This window comes from Vulpes vulpes, chromosome 15 (genome assembly GCF_048418805.1).
Source record: "Vulpes vulpes isolate BD-2025 chromosome 15, VulVul3, whole genome shotgun sequence".
In the NCBI taxonomy this organism is placed as follows: Eukaryota; Metazoa; Chordata; class Mammalia; order Carnivora; family Canidae; genus Vulpes; species Vulpes vulpes.
The window spans coordinates 104539317-104560845 of record NC_132794.1 but is presented as its reverse complement, the minus strand read 5'-3'; the positions used below and the strand labels follow the sequence as shown (position 1 = coordinate 104560845).

Sequence of the window (21529 nt, the reverse complement as noted above, 5' to 3'; positions counted from 1 at the left end):
CTGATGAGTAAATCTGACCTCCCTCCTGGAAACTGTTCCTCCCAATGTAGTCCTCATTTCAGCCAATGGTGTCTCCATCTTTCTAATTGCTCCAGCCAAAGCCCCAGGAGTCCTCCCTTCCATTCGAATTTTCATTCCTCCTCCACATACAGTATCCACGTGTTGCAGGAGTACGCCCTGACTGGGTTATGCCAATGGGCACGTTCCATTTCTCAGGCCACAGGCCAATCAGAGTAAATCTCAGAGATTTCATTTGGGAAGACAGGGAGGAAGATGCACTTTTTGTCTCTTACTGAATGTGAAAGAGAAGGTCTGTATGGTCTTAATTATGGTAAATTAACTGGGAGAGGAGCCAGCCTTGGTATAAAACTAATAGACACCATAGACAAAGAGCATGGGAATAGGAGAAAAATGGCTCTGAAGAGGTCATTAAGTTGTTGGCTCAACAAAACCTGAAGCTTCCCCATCTCTGGGCTTTCCAATCATGTGAGCCAATCCAGTTCCTTATTGTTTAAGCCTGTTTGAATTAGAGCTTTGAGTTCATGCAAGTGGAAGCATCCTGATGAGTATGGATTAATGATTCTCAGAACAAGTTTACCTGTGTTGATCAACTTGTGGGTACTTTGGTGAAGCACAGAATGAAAAGCATTTTCACATCTCTGTGGCTTTGTTTGCTCTTTCTGGAGTGTCCTACCTGCCATGTCCTCTTGGCAAATCCTCACAAACCTTTCAAAACCTAGCACAGGTGGCTCTTTCTCTTTTAGGATATTAGTGATTGGACATGTAATTTTAATGTAATTGGACAGTAATTTTAAATGCCAGACTCTAGCAGAGTAATCATTCTTTCCATTAATAAAATGGTCATTGGCATCCCACTACATGCCAGGCATTTGCCAGCCACATACAACATGTAAGCCCCTTAAGGAGAGATATGCAGACAAGTAAATAGGCAATTACAGATTTAGAGAAATAAATGCTGAGATGGGGTAAATTCTGGGTGCAGCAGTAATGTAGTAGGGGAGCCTCTCATCCAGTCTTAGGGGGTGTGGAAATGGAAGTGAAGGAAGTCTTCCTGGAAGAAATGATGTCTGCACACAGATTTAAGAAGCAAAAGGAGTTCAACAGGCAAGAAGACAAGAGAAAGGATCTCCCGAGGGAGAGGAAGAGTTTGTGTAAAGGTCCAGCAGCATCTGAGATTAGGGAAGCTTTGAGGACAGTAATGGAATGTTTATTTCTAGAAGAAACGTGGTGAGAGATGATGCTAGAGTCCTCAGTTCAAAATTAGACAAGAGGGTCTCATAAGGCTCACTGAGGGATGTGGATTCTTACCTGGGGACCATTGGGAGGATCTTTGATTTGTGCTTTAGAAAAATTAAAAAGGCTGCGGAGAGGAGAGGGGCCTGGGGCCACCCCACTGTGAGGAGAAAGACTGGTCAAGAAGCATTGGATCTGCTCAGTCCTTGTCTCTTTATGCGTCATCTTTCCTGAGACGTCTGATTAGAAGCAGACACAGAATGTAAAGACAATGGGAAAGTGGCAACGGTTGCTACTCGCCATGTGTTCACCCCAAGAGGGGGTCATCTTAAGGAAGTCTGCCTTAAGTGATCAGAATGACACCAGTAATCTTAGCCATGGGCATGATGTCAGTGCCAAGTCAACAATATTCCCAAGCTCAAATGCCCCGGAACATGTAGCAGACTTCAATAGTCATTTGTGGTTCTTTGGATCAACTCCAAATTTTGGATTTTAATCACATTATCCAAAAGTTACATGGGGAAAAAGAGACATGACAACAAAGAAATGATTGCTTCACCATGAGATTTTATTAGTAGTAAGATACTAGGTGGTCACAGGCCTGTGACTCTTAACATGGGGTAAGAGTAAGTAAAATATCTTCCCTCACGGTTTCTTTACTACAGAAGTTGAATCTGCAGAGAGAAAACAACAGAAAAATCAGCTTTTCTTGGTGCACAGCTTGTGCACTGAGCATAAAGACAGCTTCTCTTCTCCCCGGTCTGAGTGAAAACCGTTCTCTGTGCCTGAGACCAGACATTGGCCAAGGGAAGACAGACCTCTTCTGTATAAAGGACTGAATTCTCTTTTCCAATGTTCTTTCATAGCTGTGCAATAGCAGAGAGAGGAAGCATCACTGGATGCCCCTAAGGACGGGGAGCGTTCATTTGTCATATCCTGAAGCACCTACTAAGCCCTGGGCACATTATTAATCAGTGCATGATAAAAAATCAGCCAGGGATTTCAGAAATCCGAGGGAAATTTCTGAGGTCCTGGTATTACATTCACTAGGCTTTCTTATTTAATTCAATAATTGAGTTGAAATGACTAGCATTACTCATTAAGAGTGAAGAAAACTTAGCTTGCTGGGGAGCTAATTTTCTTTAATAACATATATGAACCTACATAAAGTGCCTGGGACATAAAAGGTGCTCAGAAAGTGCTCTTGTCTTCTCATTTTCATTTCCCTCAATGTGGTCTGATAGCTGGCACACTCACAAATAGGAAATTAAAGGTTAAACACTAATACTGATAAAGGACACAAGAAATGAAGGGTACACATGATCTATATATGAATAAAGTTGAACTGAATTTTTTTTCGTGGTAGTTAAGAACTTGCCGGAGTCAAATTTGCTGCCTACAAATTATGGCACTGAGGCTTCATTTAATTGTCTTTAATGGAGATAAGAATAGTGCCCCCATTCCATCACCACCATCAGTAGAGTAAGCATAGTCATTACCCCAATTTACTTTCCTGTTTCTTCATAATCTCTAATCTCTAATCCTTCTTGTCCCCTCCCATCCACCCTCCCCACCATACAACTCATGACTTGCTGTCAGACACGGAACACAAAGCACAGTTACCAAACAAAATCACTCTTTTCACCTTAGTGACATGAAGCCAGATTCTCAACTTAACACTTAACTTGCATCAAATGACACATGCTCATAGACAAATCTCCCAAAGTTATTCCCTGAAAGTTCTACTCTTTTTTTTTCCTAAAGAAACAGAGGTAGTAGGGAAGCAAATGTGGCCATGGCTTTGGAGAACTATCATCAGAGGTTTAACCTAACGTAGACTTCCAGTGGGAGTAACAAAGGTGACTTGTTCTCTTTGGATTTTTGTTTTATTTGGGATCTTTGGATTTTTATTACTTACACTTTTCCATCATTTCTTTCCACTGTGATCTTGGATGCTCCCACTCTGGGTAGAGTTGGGTTGATCACATTGTTGTACCAAACAAATTTAACCTTCTGCACATCTCCAACTTCCACATCAGAGTCAAATTCATTGGAATGAGTGCTCTCTGGTTGGAGAGTGCCCCTTGGGAATTGAGAAGTTAATGAAAACATACATGAAGATACAAAAATATACATATATATCTGTACATATACGTTTCTAAAACCAGGTTATGATGCATCTCTAGTAGGATGATTGACAGTACACTTGCCACTCTCATGTATTAAATAATTTTTTTTAAATTTATTTATGATAGTCACACAGAGAGAGAGAGAGAGAGAGAGAGAGAGGCAGAGACATTGGCAGAGGGAGAAGCAGGCTCCATGCACCAGGAGCCTGACGTGGGATTCGATCCCGGGTCTCCAGGATCGTGCCCTGGGCCAAAGGCAGGCGCCAAACCGCTGCGCCACCCAGGGATCCCTCATGTATTAAATAAATGCAGACATGCATGCGATTCAGTGGCAGGTCATTTGCCAACATTAAGTTGTATTACCTTAAAGTCATCCTTACTATAATAAAACTTAATACGTTTTAGACACAAACCTCCCACAATTTAATAAATGGTGACATCATCGTATCATCTCTTCCTAGTTGTTTTGTGGACAGAATAATTATTTACTGATTATAAATCAGATGCCAGGGATCAAAGCAAACATCAGTGGTTTTCTCAGGAAATAGCAGAGAAAAAAATTCAGAAACAGAATTCTGAAATGTATTAAGGTGCAAGCTAAAAAAATTTCTTCCTTGGAATGACATGTGGTGGTACTGTATTCCCATCTAGTTATATGTACAAAAGATTACAGCATTTAAGAAGTGGATAATATTTTACTCACTTGAAAATTTCATACTGTTTAGAATTTCCTTTATTTCCAAATAGAGAAACTAGCATGTGTCCTGTAACCCTCTTCCCAGACAGTGTGACAGCTACCTTATACCTCCAACCTGTGGGGGGAAAATATTTGCAAACTGTCAGCTTATAGAGAAGATATGCTAAAACCAGGCTAACTTGGATGCCACTGCTGCTGATTTTTGAGTAATTTATATATAGTATTGGTTGTTCTTCTAATCAAATAGTGTCCTTCCTCTCAATGTTCAAAAGACAGGTGTGGGGCCTCGGGAGGAGCATAGAATCTTTCCAAAGTCAATACATCTCAAGTTATATATGCAAGTCATATATTTTGCTTTCAATTTCTTAACTTAACAATTTATTTTTGAATATTAAAAGAACCTTATCTTAAAAGAAAGTAGGAAAGAGGTGCCTGGTTGGCTCAATCAGTTAAGCTTCCAACTCTTGGTTTTGGCTCAGGTCATGATCTTGTCACAGCCCTGTGTCTGTCACTGAGCTCAGTGTTGAGTCTGCCTGGGTATTCTCTCTCTCCCTCTTGCTCTGCCCCTCACTGGCTTGTTCTCTCCTCCCCCCCCCCTTTCTCTCTCTCTCTCTCTCAAATAAAATAAATAAAATCTTAAAAAAGTGGGAAAATGATAGAGTATGACATTTTCATCAATTTATTTTCTTTTTCTTTTTAAGATTTTATTTATGTGAGAGCGAGAAAGAGAAAAGAAGTGGGGGAGAGGCAGAGGGACTAGCAGACTCCCTGCTGAGTAGGGAGCCCCATGTGGGGCTCAATCCCAAGATCATGACCTGAGCCAAAGGCAGATGCTTAACCAACTGAGCCACCCAGAAACCCCTCAATTTACTCTTTTCACAAGTTATCACATTTTAGAGTCTTGTCTTTTTGTCTAAATTGTCTACATTTATTTTTAAAATTCTGTAATTCAGCTTTCCCTTGCCATTGGAAATATATTAATTTATGGCAACCACTTTGTGGTACTAGTCAAGATTTAACTAGCAGTTTATGTCATTTAGAGCTAGCCTGGACCAAATTGAGAAGGGGATAAAACTGGGCTTTAGTTTTTACAATGCAGCCAACCCCCCTGATTCCCATCTAAATAGTTTCTTCCCTCTGTGACTCAGGAAGGAACATGCGTCACCATCGCTCCAATGGTGATCAATTCCTATCACCTCCAATTCCTATCACCCACAGAGTCTACTACCCTAAATAGCTCTTAAATCTCCCTGCCATTCCCACAACCTCTCCCATCTCTCTCCTGGATTACTTCTGCTTGTACAAAACCTCAGAATTTTGCTTTGGTGAAACTTCCGACTGAATTGGAAGAGTCTGGAGTGGAAGAAGCCTCCCGAATTCAGCACCAGAATTAAATATGAAGAAGTTAATTTTTGTATCATTGTTAGTTCAGGTCTCCAAATTCTGCTCCGTTACCTCAATTAGCCAGAGTTGCATTGAGCACGACAACTTTTGAAAATTTTTCCATGTTGGGAAGGAGTGTTTACAACTTTTGTACAAGGGTGAAGCGGGACCCCCAGGGGATGTGGGGGTAGGGGGTAGGGGAGGGGGCCCCCAGATTTTTTTAAATAAATAAAAAAGAACTTTTGTACAGAGGAGCAATTTCACACATTTTCACCAAACATGATAAAATACAGAGCATTATTAATTTAAAGCAACTACAGTAGAGACTCACGGGCAAAATTGCTGGCATCACCAGTGTCTAGATAGAATATCTGGTTCACTTTGTCAGTTTTTCCAGGAAATCTGTCAGCATAATGACCCATCTGTGGGCAGCCTTCGCTTGGGCAGGGGAAGCACTTGTTCTAGGGAAAATTAGCAAATGATGAATGAGGACACTCTTTCTTTTAATAGTGCACCATCTTTTCCCACGTGTTGTTGTAGTTCGAATATTCTAAAGCCACTTGTGTCTTAATGGCAAAAACCAACTTTCATTATGTCTCAGCAAAAATTAAAAATGCATTTCATTAGTTACAATGACAAATCAGAGACTTTACTATTAAATAACACAATACTAACAAAAATATAAAAATCTTACAAAAAGGGAACTTAAATATATATTTATACAGATATTTCAATCTTTTCTCTTTTGCCTCTGTAAGCTGCTCAGACATCCTCCTGCCTACAGGTGGTTAGAATTTATTTTAGAAAGATTGCCAAAGAAATAGCAGGAAGTGATATGCAAAATAGGACCCATTAGAAGTCAGGTTTTTCTCACATTTTTTTAGCTCCCACTTAGCATATTAAGGTCTGAAGGATTCAGCTCTCAGAATTCTCCCAATGTGAGCAGAAAATGCCCCAGTTGGCCCTTATGTCTTAGCTGTGAGGTTGGGGTTTGGAGAAGATATATAGAACTTAAGAACATGTCCTCTTTCAGGGCCAGGAGTTATGGGAACAAGAGAGGAAAAGGGAGAAACAGAGTTGGAAAGACATCAAAATTGCTTTTATGGAGGGGCAATCCTGCTCCACAATGGAGACCAGGGCAGATTCCTGAATCAATGAACTAGATGAGGACTGGGCCAAGTCTCAGAGTCTGCATCCAGCAAAAGCTAAGGAGAGACTGAGCTGGTCTAGGAAGAAATGGCCAGAGCTATATGGGAAAGTTGGCCAAGCTAGAAGAGTAGATGCGCCTAGACATTATATGCAGAAATCAGCCCCATATCTGTCAATAAGCAGGCCCCCAAGTCCTTCCCTCTGCCTTACACACTCACTGACCACCACCACCATGATCATCGTGCCCAATACCAGCTTAGACACAAGATGATGAAGGGAGTCCCAAGGCTGAGAAATATGCAAAACTGAGAACTTTTTCTTAAAAAGTGTCTAAGCATCACCTAAAAGGACTATTTCTATTACTGAATCAGACTAAATTTTAACTGAATGAAACTTAAAGTTCCTTTGCTTATTTTTCCCATTACCTAGAGATTGAGGATCCAGGAAAAGATAAAAACAAAGTTAGACCAAAGAAGAAGGATGGTTTTCTTATGTACACAAGCTATACTGTAAATAAACTATGCACTTCCCCCCAAATATATAGAGTCAACAGTTGTTGAATGCTAATTATTATATTTTAGATTCCGAGCTAAGGTATTAAAACATATCATCTCATTAAATCCTCCTGCCAAACCTATGGAGTCTACCATTAATATTCACATTCAGAAATGAAAAAACTGCCTTAGAGAAGTTGAGCATTTCGCCCAAATCATTCAGTCATTTAATGATGAAATCAGATTTCAGATCTTTTCTCTTCATCACTAAGTTATACATCCTTGATAATTATGTCTTTACCTGGCATCTTACTTAAAATTTTACTTATGAAATGACATAAGTTGTGTATTTTTATTTATTTATTTTTTTTAATTAATTTTTATTGGTGTTCAATTTACCAACATACAAAAAAACACCCAGTGCTCATCCCGTCAAGTGTCCACCTCAGTGCCCGTCACCCATTCCCCTCCAACACCCGCCCTCCTCCCCCTCCACCACCCCTAGTTCGTTTCCCCGAGTTAGGAGTCTTTATGTTCTGTCTCCCTTCCTGATATTTCCCAACATTTCTTCTCCCTTCCTTTATATTTGAAAAAATTATAGTGAAAGAAAGATCAAGAAAAAATAACAGGCAATAGATACATCATTTTCAAGATCACATTTGAGGATTCTAACCCAGATACCTAGCAAATACCAAACAAGATGAAAACTCAAAAGCAAGCAAGCAAACAAACAAAAACTTAGCAATTATGAGATTGTACAGAAATATCCCCGTGCCCATAATGATATAGTTTTGTATGGTCAGTTTTAAGACAAGTTTTCCATATTTATTGGCATCCTGTAGCCATAGCTCAGATTTCCATAGCCTTTTTTTTTTAGTTATAGTTATTTCTAAAACAAGTTTAAACATTTGCCTGATACATACTGAAGTGATGAAGAAGGTAGACATGGAACATTTCAGAATACAAGGCCATTTCTCTGAAGTTCTCCAATGCCTCATCACTATTACCATAAATATGTATGTCAACTATACTTCAATTAAAAAAATAAAAGTATGTATAATTAAAAGTATAAATAGCGTGGCAATCATATAGAGGCATTCACTGAATGCATGTCATATACAGTGAACTACACCCGTCATGAGAAGTGATGGCCACAAAATTCTTTAGGTTCAAAGTGGAGTCTACTTACTGCAGTGAAAACACTGTAAGAGGCACAAGGGAATCCAGCAAAGCCATCAGGGTTGACGATGCTATCAGAGTAATACTTGTAACTTCTTAAGTGATTACAGGCCACAAAGTCACGAGTCCCTTTGAAATCAGACAGTATACATCAGCAACAGATTTTATTTTTCCAAGTTAATGTTCTGATTAGAACATGGTTGTTGAATAGATTTTTCTAATTAGTGTGAACTCATGGTGGTCACAGAACAAAATCATCTATGAAGCATATTTATGATTTGTGATGCAATTAGAAGTTAAATACTATTTAAGATTTTAATAGTAATTCCATAGATAAATGAAACGGAAAAATAACTTTAAAAGAAGGAGATTGGTCCACATAGGTATAAGTACAAATTAGTAATGAATTCCCTGAATTAGATCCTTAGAAAGTTGGCTATAAATACATTTTCTTCCTATAATCTCCTCATGCCCACTTTCCCCAGTGAAAAGCCTGCATTTTGGGTTAAAAGTCCTTTGTTATAGAAAATGTGAGACCCGTGCCAAAATATTCAGCAAATTTAGCAAAAAAGTGAAACAAATTTTCCCATAAATCTCTTCATGTACGTAATGGTTTTACCTTCCCAGATCCCATCTATGTCAACAATCTGAGAGAGAATATTCTTCTGACATCCAGGCATTTCTTTTCCTCCATTTGGAAAGAAATCTAGGTGGCCTACAGTTTGACTCATTCCAAACCCTGAGGAATATTAAAATATGAGAAAGTTGATGTTAATATATAGACTCAAAACATTCTAAAACACTCTAATATATGGACTCAAAAAACACTCACGCAAGATGAATTGAAGAACTCACCCATGTTGGGGATTATAGGGGCAGCATCTGTGTGAATTACATCCACAAACTGGGCATCGCTGGGGTCCAATCGGACTAATTCGGGTGTGCCCTCAAAGCAAGGTTCAGCTGGATCCAACCCTTAAGTAAATAGGACATGTCATGTTAATATCAGTGTACACCCACATTTACCTTTCTTCATTAATTACCTACCCAAGTGCAAGCATGGTGGGAACCATGACTTATGCCTGGAAAGAGATAAGCTAGTTCTTCCCTACCTCCTCATTTTCTTATACTTTCTGTGTCTAATTTTCTATTTGCATTACAATGAGTTTTTCTCAAACCATGGAATTTGGCTCTACTTATAAACGCTTAGTCACTGGGACAATCTTGGTTACTAGCTGCAATTACAAGGAAAGAGATTCTGGGAGACTCCTAAAAGCTGTTCAGGATAAAAGAGTTCCTTCCCATTCCTCTGTAAGATCCTATGAGGGCAAGAACTTTGATTGTCATGGTCGCCAGGACCATCGCTTCACAGAGAGTGCCTGGCTGAGCAGCTCTTGTAAACATCCACAAATAATGAGAAAGAATGTTCTCTCCAGTAAATTAATGATAGACATCCAGATGTCCCCAGCAATCCAAATGTGACCAGTTTATCCAAAGTATCAACACAAAAATCAGAAGGTCAGAGACAGAGTGGGAAGACGGAAGAGGAAAGTGGTTGCTCCCTGAGATGATCACCTCTCAAACCCAGGATAGCAAAGCCTACAAGGTTGCTTTAGGGCCTGAGTATACAACATGTGAGCCCATTGACCAAATGCAACCAGTCTGGGTTTTGTGAAATGGTATTTTTTACCTAACTAGCAGCATGCAGAATCAGTCAGCCCAGCCAAATCATGTGTCCCCTGCAATTCTTGACTTGTGGTGGATAAGGATTGGGCTAATTATCAATTACTATCAAAGTAGATTATAATTAATTATATATTTTTGAGCTCTTTGAGTTTAATTCTATGTATTATCTCTTCTGTTATTTATGCTATTTATTCTATTTTTAAAAAAGATTTTATTTATTCCTGAGAGACACACAGAGAGAGGCAGAGACATAGGCAGAGGGAGAAGCAGGCTCCCTGCAGGGAGCCCGATGTGGGACTCGATCCTGGGATTCCAGGATCATGTCCTGAGCCAGAGGCAGACACTCAACTGCTGAGCCACCCAGGAGTCCCTATGCTATTTATTCTATTCATGAAACTTATCGTTTGTGAATTCCTGACAATAGGGAAATAGTGTAAATAAGACCCCCCAATGCTGTCAATTCAAATTTTAGTCACATGCAGTATTTATGTGTGTGTGTGTGTGTGTGTATATATATATATATTAGGGCTCTGTAGGCCAAAGATCAGTATTTTAAAAGTTCACAAAGCCTCAGAACACACTGGCTTCTGATCATGTGGCCCAATCCAGAAAATGCCAAATTTCCAAACTTCTAGATTGCATAGGCTACATTTAGCCCCAATGTTTCCATTTTTACTGTTTTGACCAACCTGTGATTCGTCCTGCGGTGCCATTGAGCCTCCTTCCTGCCTCCCCAGCTGCGTGGGATCCCAGGCTGTGGCCAATGATGTGGACGTCGGAAGGCGAGTATCCAAATGCTGACTGTTGAAAGAAAACTTCTTCAGAATGTTTTCTAATATTGCAAACTTCAGGAAGGCCACAGAAGGAGATGTTCACAAAACTTGAGTTTTAGGAAGACATGCTGCCCCTTCAAGGCAACTAATTTTCATGACATTTTTTCAGGTATTATAGAAAATGGCAGTGGTCAAATGCTTAAGCTGATGGAGGTCAGACTCTCTTTTGTTGTTTTATACATAGAGGAACCCTTGCTGGGGTTGAGGAATTACTATCCAGAGGTGGTGAAGCAAGTATATGGGTTAGCAGATAAAAATGAAAGCCATTACTTAAACACATTCCAGTTTAACATTATTTTAAGGTTTTAGTTACCAAATCAGGTTAGCTTGTGTCTTTGTGCTTCTATTAAAAAAATAAAAAACAAAAACAAGGCAATTTCGTCTTGAAGTTGACATTACCAGACCAAATTGGTTTTATAAATGGTAAAATTAAAAGGAATACTGATGGAATTCAGTGGAAACAACCTATCTGTTTGATTGAGTAACATCACCTAAAAAAACTAGTTTATTGGCTTTAATAGGCATATTGATGAAGCCCAACTCTAGATTGATTGAATGGCTAATGGAATGATTTTGCTTTTTTCTTTTCAACCACAGGGAAAGTCAAATCTCAGTAGAGGGATGTCTTCAGCAATTGTCATACCTGCAGTACTTTTTTCTTTTTTGAAGAGACTTCAGAGAGCAATGTGCATGGGCTTTTTTTATAGAACCTGGAGATAGTTACCTGAAGAACTTCAACAAAATATGCCACTTCTGCCCCCACGATCCGGACGTTCTGCGAGGCCTGAGTATAAGCAGTTCGGGAGCCACTCTTCCAGTCCACACAGATGCAGTTCACACTCTCCACTGTAAACATTTTCTGATGCAAAAGACACAATAAATAGGTCAATAATTCTGGATCTTTATTAATTAGATTTAACACATTTGAGAATGAAGGTAAATTCCCTCCGTGACCTTTACAATATCAAGCTTGTTTTAACCCCAAAATAATGAACAAAACTTCTATTCATGAAACTTATCCTTTGTGAATTCCTGACAATAGGAAAATAGTGTAAATAAGACCCCCCAATGCTCTCAATTCAAATTTTAGTCACATGCAGTATTTATGTGTGTGTGTGTGTATATATATATATATTATATATATATATATAATATATATATATATATTAGGGCTCTGTAGGCCAAAGATCAATATTTTGATCTGAAAATATGGATATGAAATCCCTTTTAAAGTTTAACACTGGCTCCAAGTTGAATGTTTGGCCATAACGGGATATGAAATCCCTTTTAAAGTTTAACACTGGCTCCAAGTTGAATGTTTGGCCATAACGGGAACTGGATTCTTGGGATCTCTACTGTAATAGAGGTGTAGACATTTGTTGCAGGAAAAAGTGTATAAAATGTGGTACAATGGATTGTCTCATTAGAGCATCATAAATGTCATAAGCCTACATTTTCCCTTACTAGAATGCACCCCAGGATATTGCCTGTTTTGCTTACTGCTCTATCCTCAGTGCCTCAGTGCTGTATCCTCAGGCTATGTTAGGATTATTTCAAAGAAATATACTGAAGGTAAATGAGCAAGCTTTTCCATGATGGAAAGACTAATCAAAGTGTTTGGATGAACATATTTTACTGTACATCAGATGAGTCATAAAAGCATAACCTACCAGATATCTACTTGAAGCTTTGGTTGATGCAGGTCAATGATAGTTTCATGAATGTTAGATCTGGCAGGAATTTGGTTTGTTTGGGTATGTGTATATTTATACATATCTCCACCTTTTTTCCAAGAGGACTTTCAGAAGAATGAACCAATCTTACAAATCATCTCCAATTCTTTTATTCAGCAGATAGAAGTCTCCAAGAGGGAAAATGATGTGCTAATGTCATGGTTAGCTAATGATAGAGTAAGAACTAGAGTCTAGGACCTTTAACTTTCTAGGTCAATCCATTCGTTTCTCTATCATAAAGCAACCATGTTGTCAAAGCCAAATCATGCAAGAAAAATAAATCTGCTTTGGTGATTTCAGAAATAAGTTGTGTACACATATCTAAAAATTTACATTCCCTTTGAACTAAGAATCACCTAGTTTTTTTCTTTTACTGTTGTATGAAAATCTATTACCACCCTCTCCCCAATAATCATCAGCTTAAATTATTTTAGAAGACAAGTTAGGGTTTTACTGATTATTCTTAAACTTGGGAAGTGAAGCCTGCTTATTTTGACTGTCTTCAGGATCAGTGGATAGTCTCTAGGTTTGATTCAATCTAGCCTTTGGCTTGAGTCATAGACAGGTCTGAATTTAAAGTGTGTAGGAGGATCTTTGTGAAACAAGGATAAAGTTCCTCAAGCACTAGCAATTGCTGGAAAAATTGTTCTATTTGATTTTTTGTCTTTTAATTCTCCATTATCATGGGGCATGTAGCCAAACACAAATTAAGGAAAATTGGATCCTGTGGTTGAAACACCAGAAGCTAAAAATGAAAACCAACAGTTTTCCTAGATATTGCTACAATAGGAGATCAAAGAGTAGCAAGTGAAAGTCAAAGGAAAACAATTAGTTTGGGCAAAATAAGTTATCTTAGTTCTTCACATAGAAATGAAATCCTACTGAAAAAATTTTAAGTTATTAAAAATACAGTTAATATTGCATCAATAAGGCAATATTTGTTGCTAAAATTTTGAAATATCTCAGCATTAGTTATTAAATAACCACTACTTAAAGCCACCAAATGCTTGCCAACCTTGCTGCCCTGACTGTTCCAGGATTCCTCCACCCCCTACTACCTCTTGTACCTCCCTTCAAAACCCCAGGCCCAGCAGAGTCAGGTGATCCTGCAGTGTCATGATGGCTGGCATTTGTCTTGACTGGTTGGGGCCTGTGCCTTCCCCATTCCTAATCATCACTCTGGAAACAACCTTCCCTTAATTGATTACCTTGTCTCACCTTGCACATGTTGGCCAACCAGCTTTCTTCTCCCTTGTCTATGAATCCATGAATAATAAAGCGGGTTTTTCTATCTGTTTTGAAATTGGAGCTTGTGATAATTGATGGATCTGCAGTAAGTTCCTATTTGGGGAAGAAAAGTGTTTAATGTCAAGTTTCTTATGGTGTGCAATAGAACCATTTGTACCTGGAGGGAGATGGCAGGTAGGAGAAGACCATCAAGACTTGAGATCCTTGTGAATAAGGATCCTATTATAGGGAAGCTATTTGCAATCATCAAGTTCTAGACATCATAACATTTCTGCAGTTGCCCCACTCAGGATAACTGTCTGCTATAATGTTGATGCAGGGGTCTTGTCTTCACATAATGGAAGGCTTTGTGTGTGTAGTAATACTTTTATCAGACAAAATAGATTTTAAAACAAAGGCTATAACAAGAAAGAAGGACTTTACATAAAGATAAAGAGACTTACCCAATAAAATACAACACTTGTAAATATTTATGTACTCAATATAGAAGCATCTAATTATATAAAGCAAATATTAATAGATGCAAAAGGAGAAATTGACAGTAATACAATCAGGGAACTTGAACACCCAATTTACATCCAATGGATAGCTCTCCCAATAGAAAATCAATAAGGATTGAGTGATCTTAAAAGACACATTACAACAGATGGATTTAACATATATTTACAGGACATTCTATCTCAAAAAAGCAGAATACACATCCTTCTCAAATGCACGTGGACCCTTTCAAGAATGAGTTACAGGCTAGGCCACAAAACAAGCCGTTATAAATTTAAGAAGATTGAATTCATATCAAGCATATTTTCTGACCATACTGATATGAAACTAGAAATCAATTACAAGAAGAAAAGTGTTAAAAACACAAACATGTGGAGACCAAATTCTGTGCTACTAAACAACTGATGGGTCAAGGAAGAAATCAAAGATATAGTTAAAAAATTATCTTGAGACAAGTAAAAAGGTAAAAACAATGTTCAAAAATATATGGGACACAGCAAAAGCAGTTCTAAGAGGGAAGTTTTCAGTGATACAGGGCCACATCAAGAGATAAGAAAAAGCTCAAATAAATAATCTAACTTCATGCTTAAAGGAACTAGAAAAAGAAGAACAAAGTTAGTAAAGGAATGAAATAATCAGAGTGAAAATAAATGTAACAGAGACCTAAAAAACAATAGAAAAGATCAGTAAAACTAAGAGCTATTTCTTTGAAAGATAACTAAAATTGATGAACCTTTAGCCAGACTAAGAAAAAAAAAGAGAAGGCCAATAAATAAAACCAGAAATGAAAAGGAGTTACAACTGAAACCACAAAAATACAAAGGATCATAGGAGACTACCACTAACTGTTATATGCCAACAAACCGGACAACCCAGAAAAAAATGAACAAATTCCTAGAAACATAAAATCTTTCAAGACTAAATCAGGAAGAAATATAAAATCTGAACACACTGATGTGTAAGTAAAATTGAATAAGTAATTAAATTTCCCAACAAACAAAAGTCCAGAACCAGACAGCTTCACAGGTGAAGTCTACCAAACATTTAAAGAAGGTAATACCTATCTTTTTCAAACTCTTCTAAAAAACTGAAGAGGAAAGAATGCTTCTAAACTCATTATACAAGGTTTGCATTATTCTAATACCAAAACAGACACACACCACAAGAAAATTATAGGCCAATATTCCTGATAAACATTGATGTAAAAATCTTCAACAAAATATTAGCAAACAGAATTCAACAATGTGTTAAAAGGATCATGTACCACGATTGAGTGAGATTTATTCCAGGCATGCAAGGATAGTTTAATAGCCTCATATCAATCAATGAGACATATCATACCACATTTAGCAAAACAAATAATGGATGGATCGATGGATACAGAAAAAGCAGTTGATAACATACACCATCCATTTATAATAAAACCTCAATAAATTGGGCATAGAGGAGATGTGCCTTGACATAATAAAAGGCATATATGATAAACTCACAGTTAACATCATACTCAACAGTGAGAAGCTGAAGGCTTTTGTTTTTCTAAGATCAGGAACAAAACAAGGATGCCCACTCTTGCCACTTGTATTCGACATAGTATTGGAAGTCAATAGCCACAGCAATTAGGCAAGAAAAAGAAATAAAAGTCATCTAAATTGGAAAAGAAGAAGTAAACTGTCACTATTTGTAGATGACAGAATATTATATATCGAAAACCCTAAAGTCTCCACCAAAAAAACTACTAGAACTAAAAATTGAATTTAGTAAGTTGCAGGATACAAAATCAATATATAGAAATCTTTTGCAGGGACTCCTGGGTGGCTCACCAGTTGAGCGTCTGCCTTTGGCTCAGGTCATGATCCCGGGATCCAGGATCAAGTCCTGCATCTGGCTTTCTGTGAGGAGCCTGCTTCTCTCTCTGCCTGTGTCTCTGTGTCTCAGTCTGTGTCTCTCATGAATAAATAAATAAAACACAGAGAGAGATGCAGAGACAAAGGCAGAGAGAGAAGCAGCCTCCCTGCAAGGAGTCTGATGTGGGACTTGATCCCAGGATTGTAGGATCACACTCTGAACTGAAGGCTGACACTAAACTATTGAGCCACTGAGGCGTCCCCATCTATTGCATTTCTATACACTAATAATGAACTATTAGAAAGAGACATTAAGAAAACAATCTCATTTATAATTTCATCAAAAAGAATAAAATACCTAATAATAAATTTAACCAAGGAAGTGAAAGACCTATCTTCTGAAAACTATGACACTGATGAATAAAATTGAAGGCAACACAAATAAATGAAAAGACTACGATGCTCATTTATTGGAAGAATTAATATTGTTAAAATGTTCATGCAACCCAAAGCAATATCCAAATTCAATGCAATCCCTATAAAAACATCAGTGACACTTTTCATAGAATAGAACAATAATCTTAAATTTGTATGGAACCACAAAAGATCCTGAGTAGCCAAAGCAAATCTTGAGAAAGAAGAACAAAGCTGTAAGTATCATGCTTTTGTTTTCAAACTACATTTCAAAGCTACAGTAGTCAAAACAATACGGCCCTGATACTACTACAAAAACACAGATCAGAATAGATCTGTGTTTCCACAGATCTGGAACAGAATAGAAAGTCCAGAAATAAACCCACATTTTAGGGTTAAACTATAACAAAGGAGGCAAGAATATAGAGTGGGGCAAAGACACGCTCTTTAATAAATGGTGTTGGACTGCCACATGCAAAAGAATGAAACTGGAACACTCTCTTATACCATATACAAAAATACACTCAAAACATATTAAAGACAAAATGTAAGATCTGAAACCATAGACTCCTTAGAAGAAAACATAGGCTGTAAGTTTTTCCATTTAGTCTTAGCAATATTTTTTAACTGTCTCCTCATGTAAGAACAATAAGAGCAAAAAGTTTTTAAAAATGGGACTAGAGGGATCCCTGGGTGGCGCAGCAGTTTGGCGCCTGCCTTTGGCCGGGGGCGCGATCCTGGAGACCCGGGATCGAGTCCCACGTCGGGCTCCCAGTGCATGGAGACTGCTTCTCCCTCTGCCTGTGTCACTGCCTCTCTCTCTCTCTCTCTCTCTCTCTGTGACTATCATAAATAAATAAAAATTTTTTAAAAAGGATTAAAAAATGGGACTAGAGAAGTATAAAAAGTCTTTGTAAGCAAAGGAAACCATTGACAAAATGAAAAGGCAATCTACACACTGGGAAAAGATATTTGCCAATGATATATTGGATTAGGGCTTAACATCCAAAGTATATAAAGAACACATACAACTCAATATCAAAAAAACAGATTAAATAATAGGCAGAGGATCTGAATAGACATTTCTCCAAAGAAGACAAACATATGACAAAAGGCACAGGAAAAGATGTTCAACACCACTCATCACCAGGGAAATGCAAATCAAAACCATAATGAGCTATCCCCTCACACCTGTCAGAATGGCTGTTATTAAAAAGACAAGAATTAACAAGTGTTGGTGAGCACATGGAGAAAGAGGAACCCTCATGCACTGTTGGTAGGAATGTAAATTGGTGCAGTCACAAATAAAAAACAGAATGGAGGTTCCTCAGAAAATAAAAATAGAACTACCATATGATCCAGCAATTCCACCTCAAGTTTTTTATCTAAAAAAATGAAAACATTAATTTGAACAGACATCTGTACCCCTATGTTCATTGCAGTATTATTTACAATAGCCAAGATATGGAAGCAACCTGAATGTCCATTGATAGATGAACTGGATAAAGACAAAGAAGTATATATAGGAATATTTCTCAGCCATAAAAAAGAATGAAAGCTTGCCATTCATGGCAACATGGAAGGACCTAGAAGGTCTTATGCTAAGTGAAATAAGTCAGACAGGACATATACCATATATTACTTACATGTGAATCTAAAACACAAAACAAATGAATAAACAAAACTCATAGATACAGAAGGCAAACTGAAATGATAGCCAGAGGGGATGGAGGTTGGGGGGGGGGGTGGTTGAAATTGATGAAGGGGATTAAGAGATACAATCTTCTAGTTATATAATAAATAAGACAGGAGGATGCATGGCATAGGGAATATTGTTAATATTACAACAACTTTGTATGGTGACATGGTAACTAGACTTGTGGGGATCATTTCATAAATTTATATATTGAATCACTATGTTGTACACCTGAAACCTGTAATGCCATAATGTATATCAATTATTCTTTAATAGAAAATAAAGTGAATCTAAATTAAAACAAAAAGAGAATAATATCAAGCTTAAGGACCTTTTATAAACAAGTTAAATAAAATAATACTTAACCTCATTGCCCCAAAAGTTTACAAAGATGCAAATTCCACTAATTTGTTCACGTTAGAAAACTTAAAAGTTTAGTGTTCTTATTACAAAAAATGGATAAGACTTAGTTCTGAAAACATTGAGTTCTCTTACTTGAAAGTTATCTGGGTTCTCGTTAGTGTATAGGAGTAAGCGGGTATTGACATCTTTTGGAGCCCAGGGCAATATTTTGAGGGGTCTCTCCACAATTCCTGCCCATGGGGCGTCATCACTAAAACAGCCAAGTCTTGGGAAGCAGACTTCTTTTCCTGCAAACACCCAGAAGCGTTTCAAGGATGTTAGTTTAATCAGGATGCTCTTTTTAATAGTCTTTCTGACAAAATATGAGTTAAATTACATCTTGTGGTATATTTGCTTTCTCCGCATCCCCAGACATCTATCAATGTACTCACAAAACAGCTTCAGTGTCCCAGCTAAAAATAGGCTTCTGCTCCTCATTTTTACAATGTATGACCACCTCACTCCCCTCATCTCTGTCTGGTCCAATGTTGGGACCCAGTTTAGCGTCTCAATGTGAATATCTTCCTTGGGCCAATGGTGCCCAAGCAAAGAGCAGCCTTGTGTCCCCAGGTGTTGTTAGAAAGAGGTGAAGATTTCAATTCATTGCAGTCATCTTGTGTGTTGGTTAAGTTTCATGCAAATGCCAAAACTTTATACCTTTACCTTGCTGAGTATTTAGGTCTCTGACCTATGTTTGAGGAGCATCTGGATTCCCATGATGAAGAAGCTGCTCGTGAATAATCAAACAGAAAATCCATGGTTTGACACAACTCTACGCTTGAATGTTAACCCGTAAAAGAAAAACACAAAGGAAGGGAGGTCCAAGAGGATAAAGTCTGTATTAACAGTAGGAGTAGGAGTAGTAGCTGTTGTGGGTGTGGCATTCTCAAAAAGTTACGATGTGCCAGGGGCCAGGCAAATGATTTACAGGACTTGTTTCATATAAGTCTCACCGTTGTCCTACGTTGGGGGTGGTAATTATGTCCATTTCACAGATGAAGATAGTGAAGCACAGAGAGGCTAAGAATTTGGCTCAGATGTGGCCAGTGGGACCAAGTTTCAAATCCCACACTTGACTCAAAACCAGGGTTGCTAGATTAATAAAAATCAAGGTCAAAAGTGAGTTTCAGATAAATAATGAATACTTTTTAGTATAATATTGTCACATACTCATTGTTTATCTGAAATATTTGTTGTTTATCTGAAATTCTAATTTAACTGAGTATCTTAGATTTTATCTGCAACCCTACTCCAATTGCCCCTGCTTTCCATCATGCATCCTTTTTGCTCTTCTCCTGATCCCATAGTGGCTAGAATTCAGCCATCATAGACTTTCTTGAAAGCAGGAAATCTCTTCCAGCACTACATGAGTATCTTTTCTTACCTACTACTGCTCCCAGCAGCAGTGATAGGGTCCAGATTAGCAGCATCTAAATAAAGTTAAAAATATGATTGAGCCAGACTAAATAAGTTTTTAAAAGATTGGCATAATTCAAGTTCAGTTAGACCTCTGGGGGATAATTGGTAAATTCTCATCAGTTAGGTTTGGAAAACATGTTCCTGACTCACCGTGGCAGTTCCGTTGGGTTCCACGCACAACCAGATAGCACCCGAAAGTTCCTTTTATAAGCAAACCTTATCTCTTTGAGAAGTTCCGTGGAAAAGTGGCATGAAAAGAGAGGAAGTTCCAAGTGTGTGTTTCTAATTTTAATCATAAATAAACCAAGACTGATAGCCTAGGTCAAGTTTTCCACAGTACTTGTGGGAAGATGAGAAAAGGGTTCATACAGACTGTTCTCTTTCAGTGAGGTTACATAATGCCCAGAATCACCATAATTTCATTGTAGTGAAGGATTCTGGTCTGCCTCTTTTTAGTTTACAATTCTCTGTGCTGCTCTGTGGATACATGTAGAACTAAGTTGTTTTCACAGATTTGATAGCAGCAGGCTTGAAAACAAATACTAAAAGCTTACCAGCTCAAGTAGTTTTTGTATAACCTTGCCTTACCCTCAAAAGCATGAAATTACAAGCAATGCTTCAAGAGGGTTCATTCCTTTTAGGAAAGCAGTTGATATTTTATTTTGATAGTCTATAGAACTAGTTTATTTCTCAACAATAAGACAAAGAAAAGAATAAATGAACTGACAAAAGGAGCTGGGGGTGCTTCAAGGAGCAAAGAGGTGGAATTGGTGATCTCACCATGAAATACAATTGAGAATAAGAGCGAAAAATAAAATTCAACTTGGAAAAAGTGGTCTGGGAAAAATAATCTGAAAGAGAAGTATTTGATAGAAAAGAATTGAAATGTTTTCAGTTGGTGATAGATTGCTTAAAATAAAATTTAAAACTACTGCAATAGGATACCATAATTTTAAGAGATTGGAGCCATTCAGCCTGATACCATCACAGATATAAGCTGAATCATATGAAATTGCCACATTTGCAGGTCAAAAATGGTCAAAGAATAATTCAATTCCTTGACAAAGTTTACAGGTACAGAAAAAAGCAAGGACATTGTTTGTGTATGAGGGAAGTTCAAAAAAGTTGGGCAAAGAGATGTTAAAATCAGGACAGAAGACATCAGGAAGGGATTCCATGGATGCGAGTCAAGCCAACTCCCCACAGAATCCTTTTGTCTCAGCATTTGACCTCCTCCTTGGGGATTTTTCTGATTAAGTTGTTTCCTTCTCTCTTCTGAGAACATCTCTTTTTCTGAACTTCCCTCATTTGACACCCATCACAATCAACTATGGGCCATAAACTCTGAGAATAATAGAATTCTCTGGGTCTTGTCTCTCCTCAACATGGAGCCCACTTGGTACATAGCAGCCCTTAACACATCTCTGTGGGATGAATGAACAAATGAAGAAATGAATATGAAAAGTAATCT

At 37.8% G+C, this 21529-nt stretch overlaps 1 protein-coding gene across 1 annotated transcript; it reads right to left on the bottom strand.

The window, feature by feature from the left end:
* Nucleotides 1-1810: 1810 nt before the first annotated feature.
* On the bottom strand, nucleotides 1811-20226 carry PNLIP (pancreatic lipase). The gene is made up of 13 exons (XM_025995952.2): nucleotides 20209-20226; nucleotides 20024-20069; nucleotides 18733-18887; nucleotides 13756-13878; nucleotides 11529-11663; nucleotides 10661-10772; nucleotides 9141-9260; nucleotides 8905-9024; nucleotides 8296-8414; nucleotides 5795-5924; nucleotides 4087-4195; nucleotides 3173-3337; nucleotides 1811-1928 (listed from the first exon to the last, which is right to left on the bottom strand). Exons 2-13 carry the CDS (start codon nucleotides 20067-20069, stop codon nucleotides 1865-1867), a joined length of 1398 nt encoding a protein of 465 aa, XP_025851737.1. The 5' UTR covers nucleotides 20209-20226; the 3' UTR covers nucleotides 1811-1864.
* Nucleotides 20227-21529: the final 1303 nt, after the last annotated feature.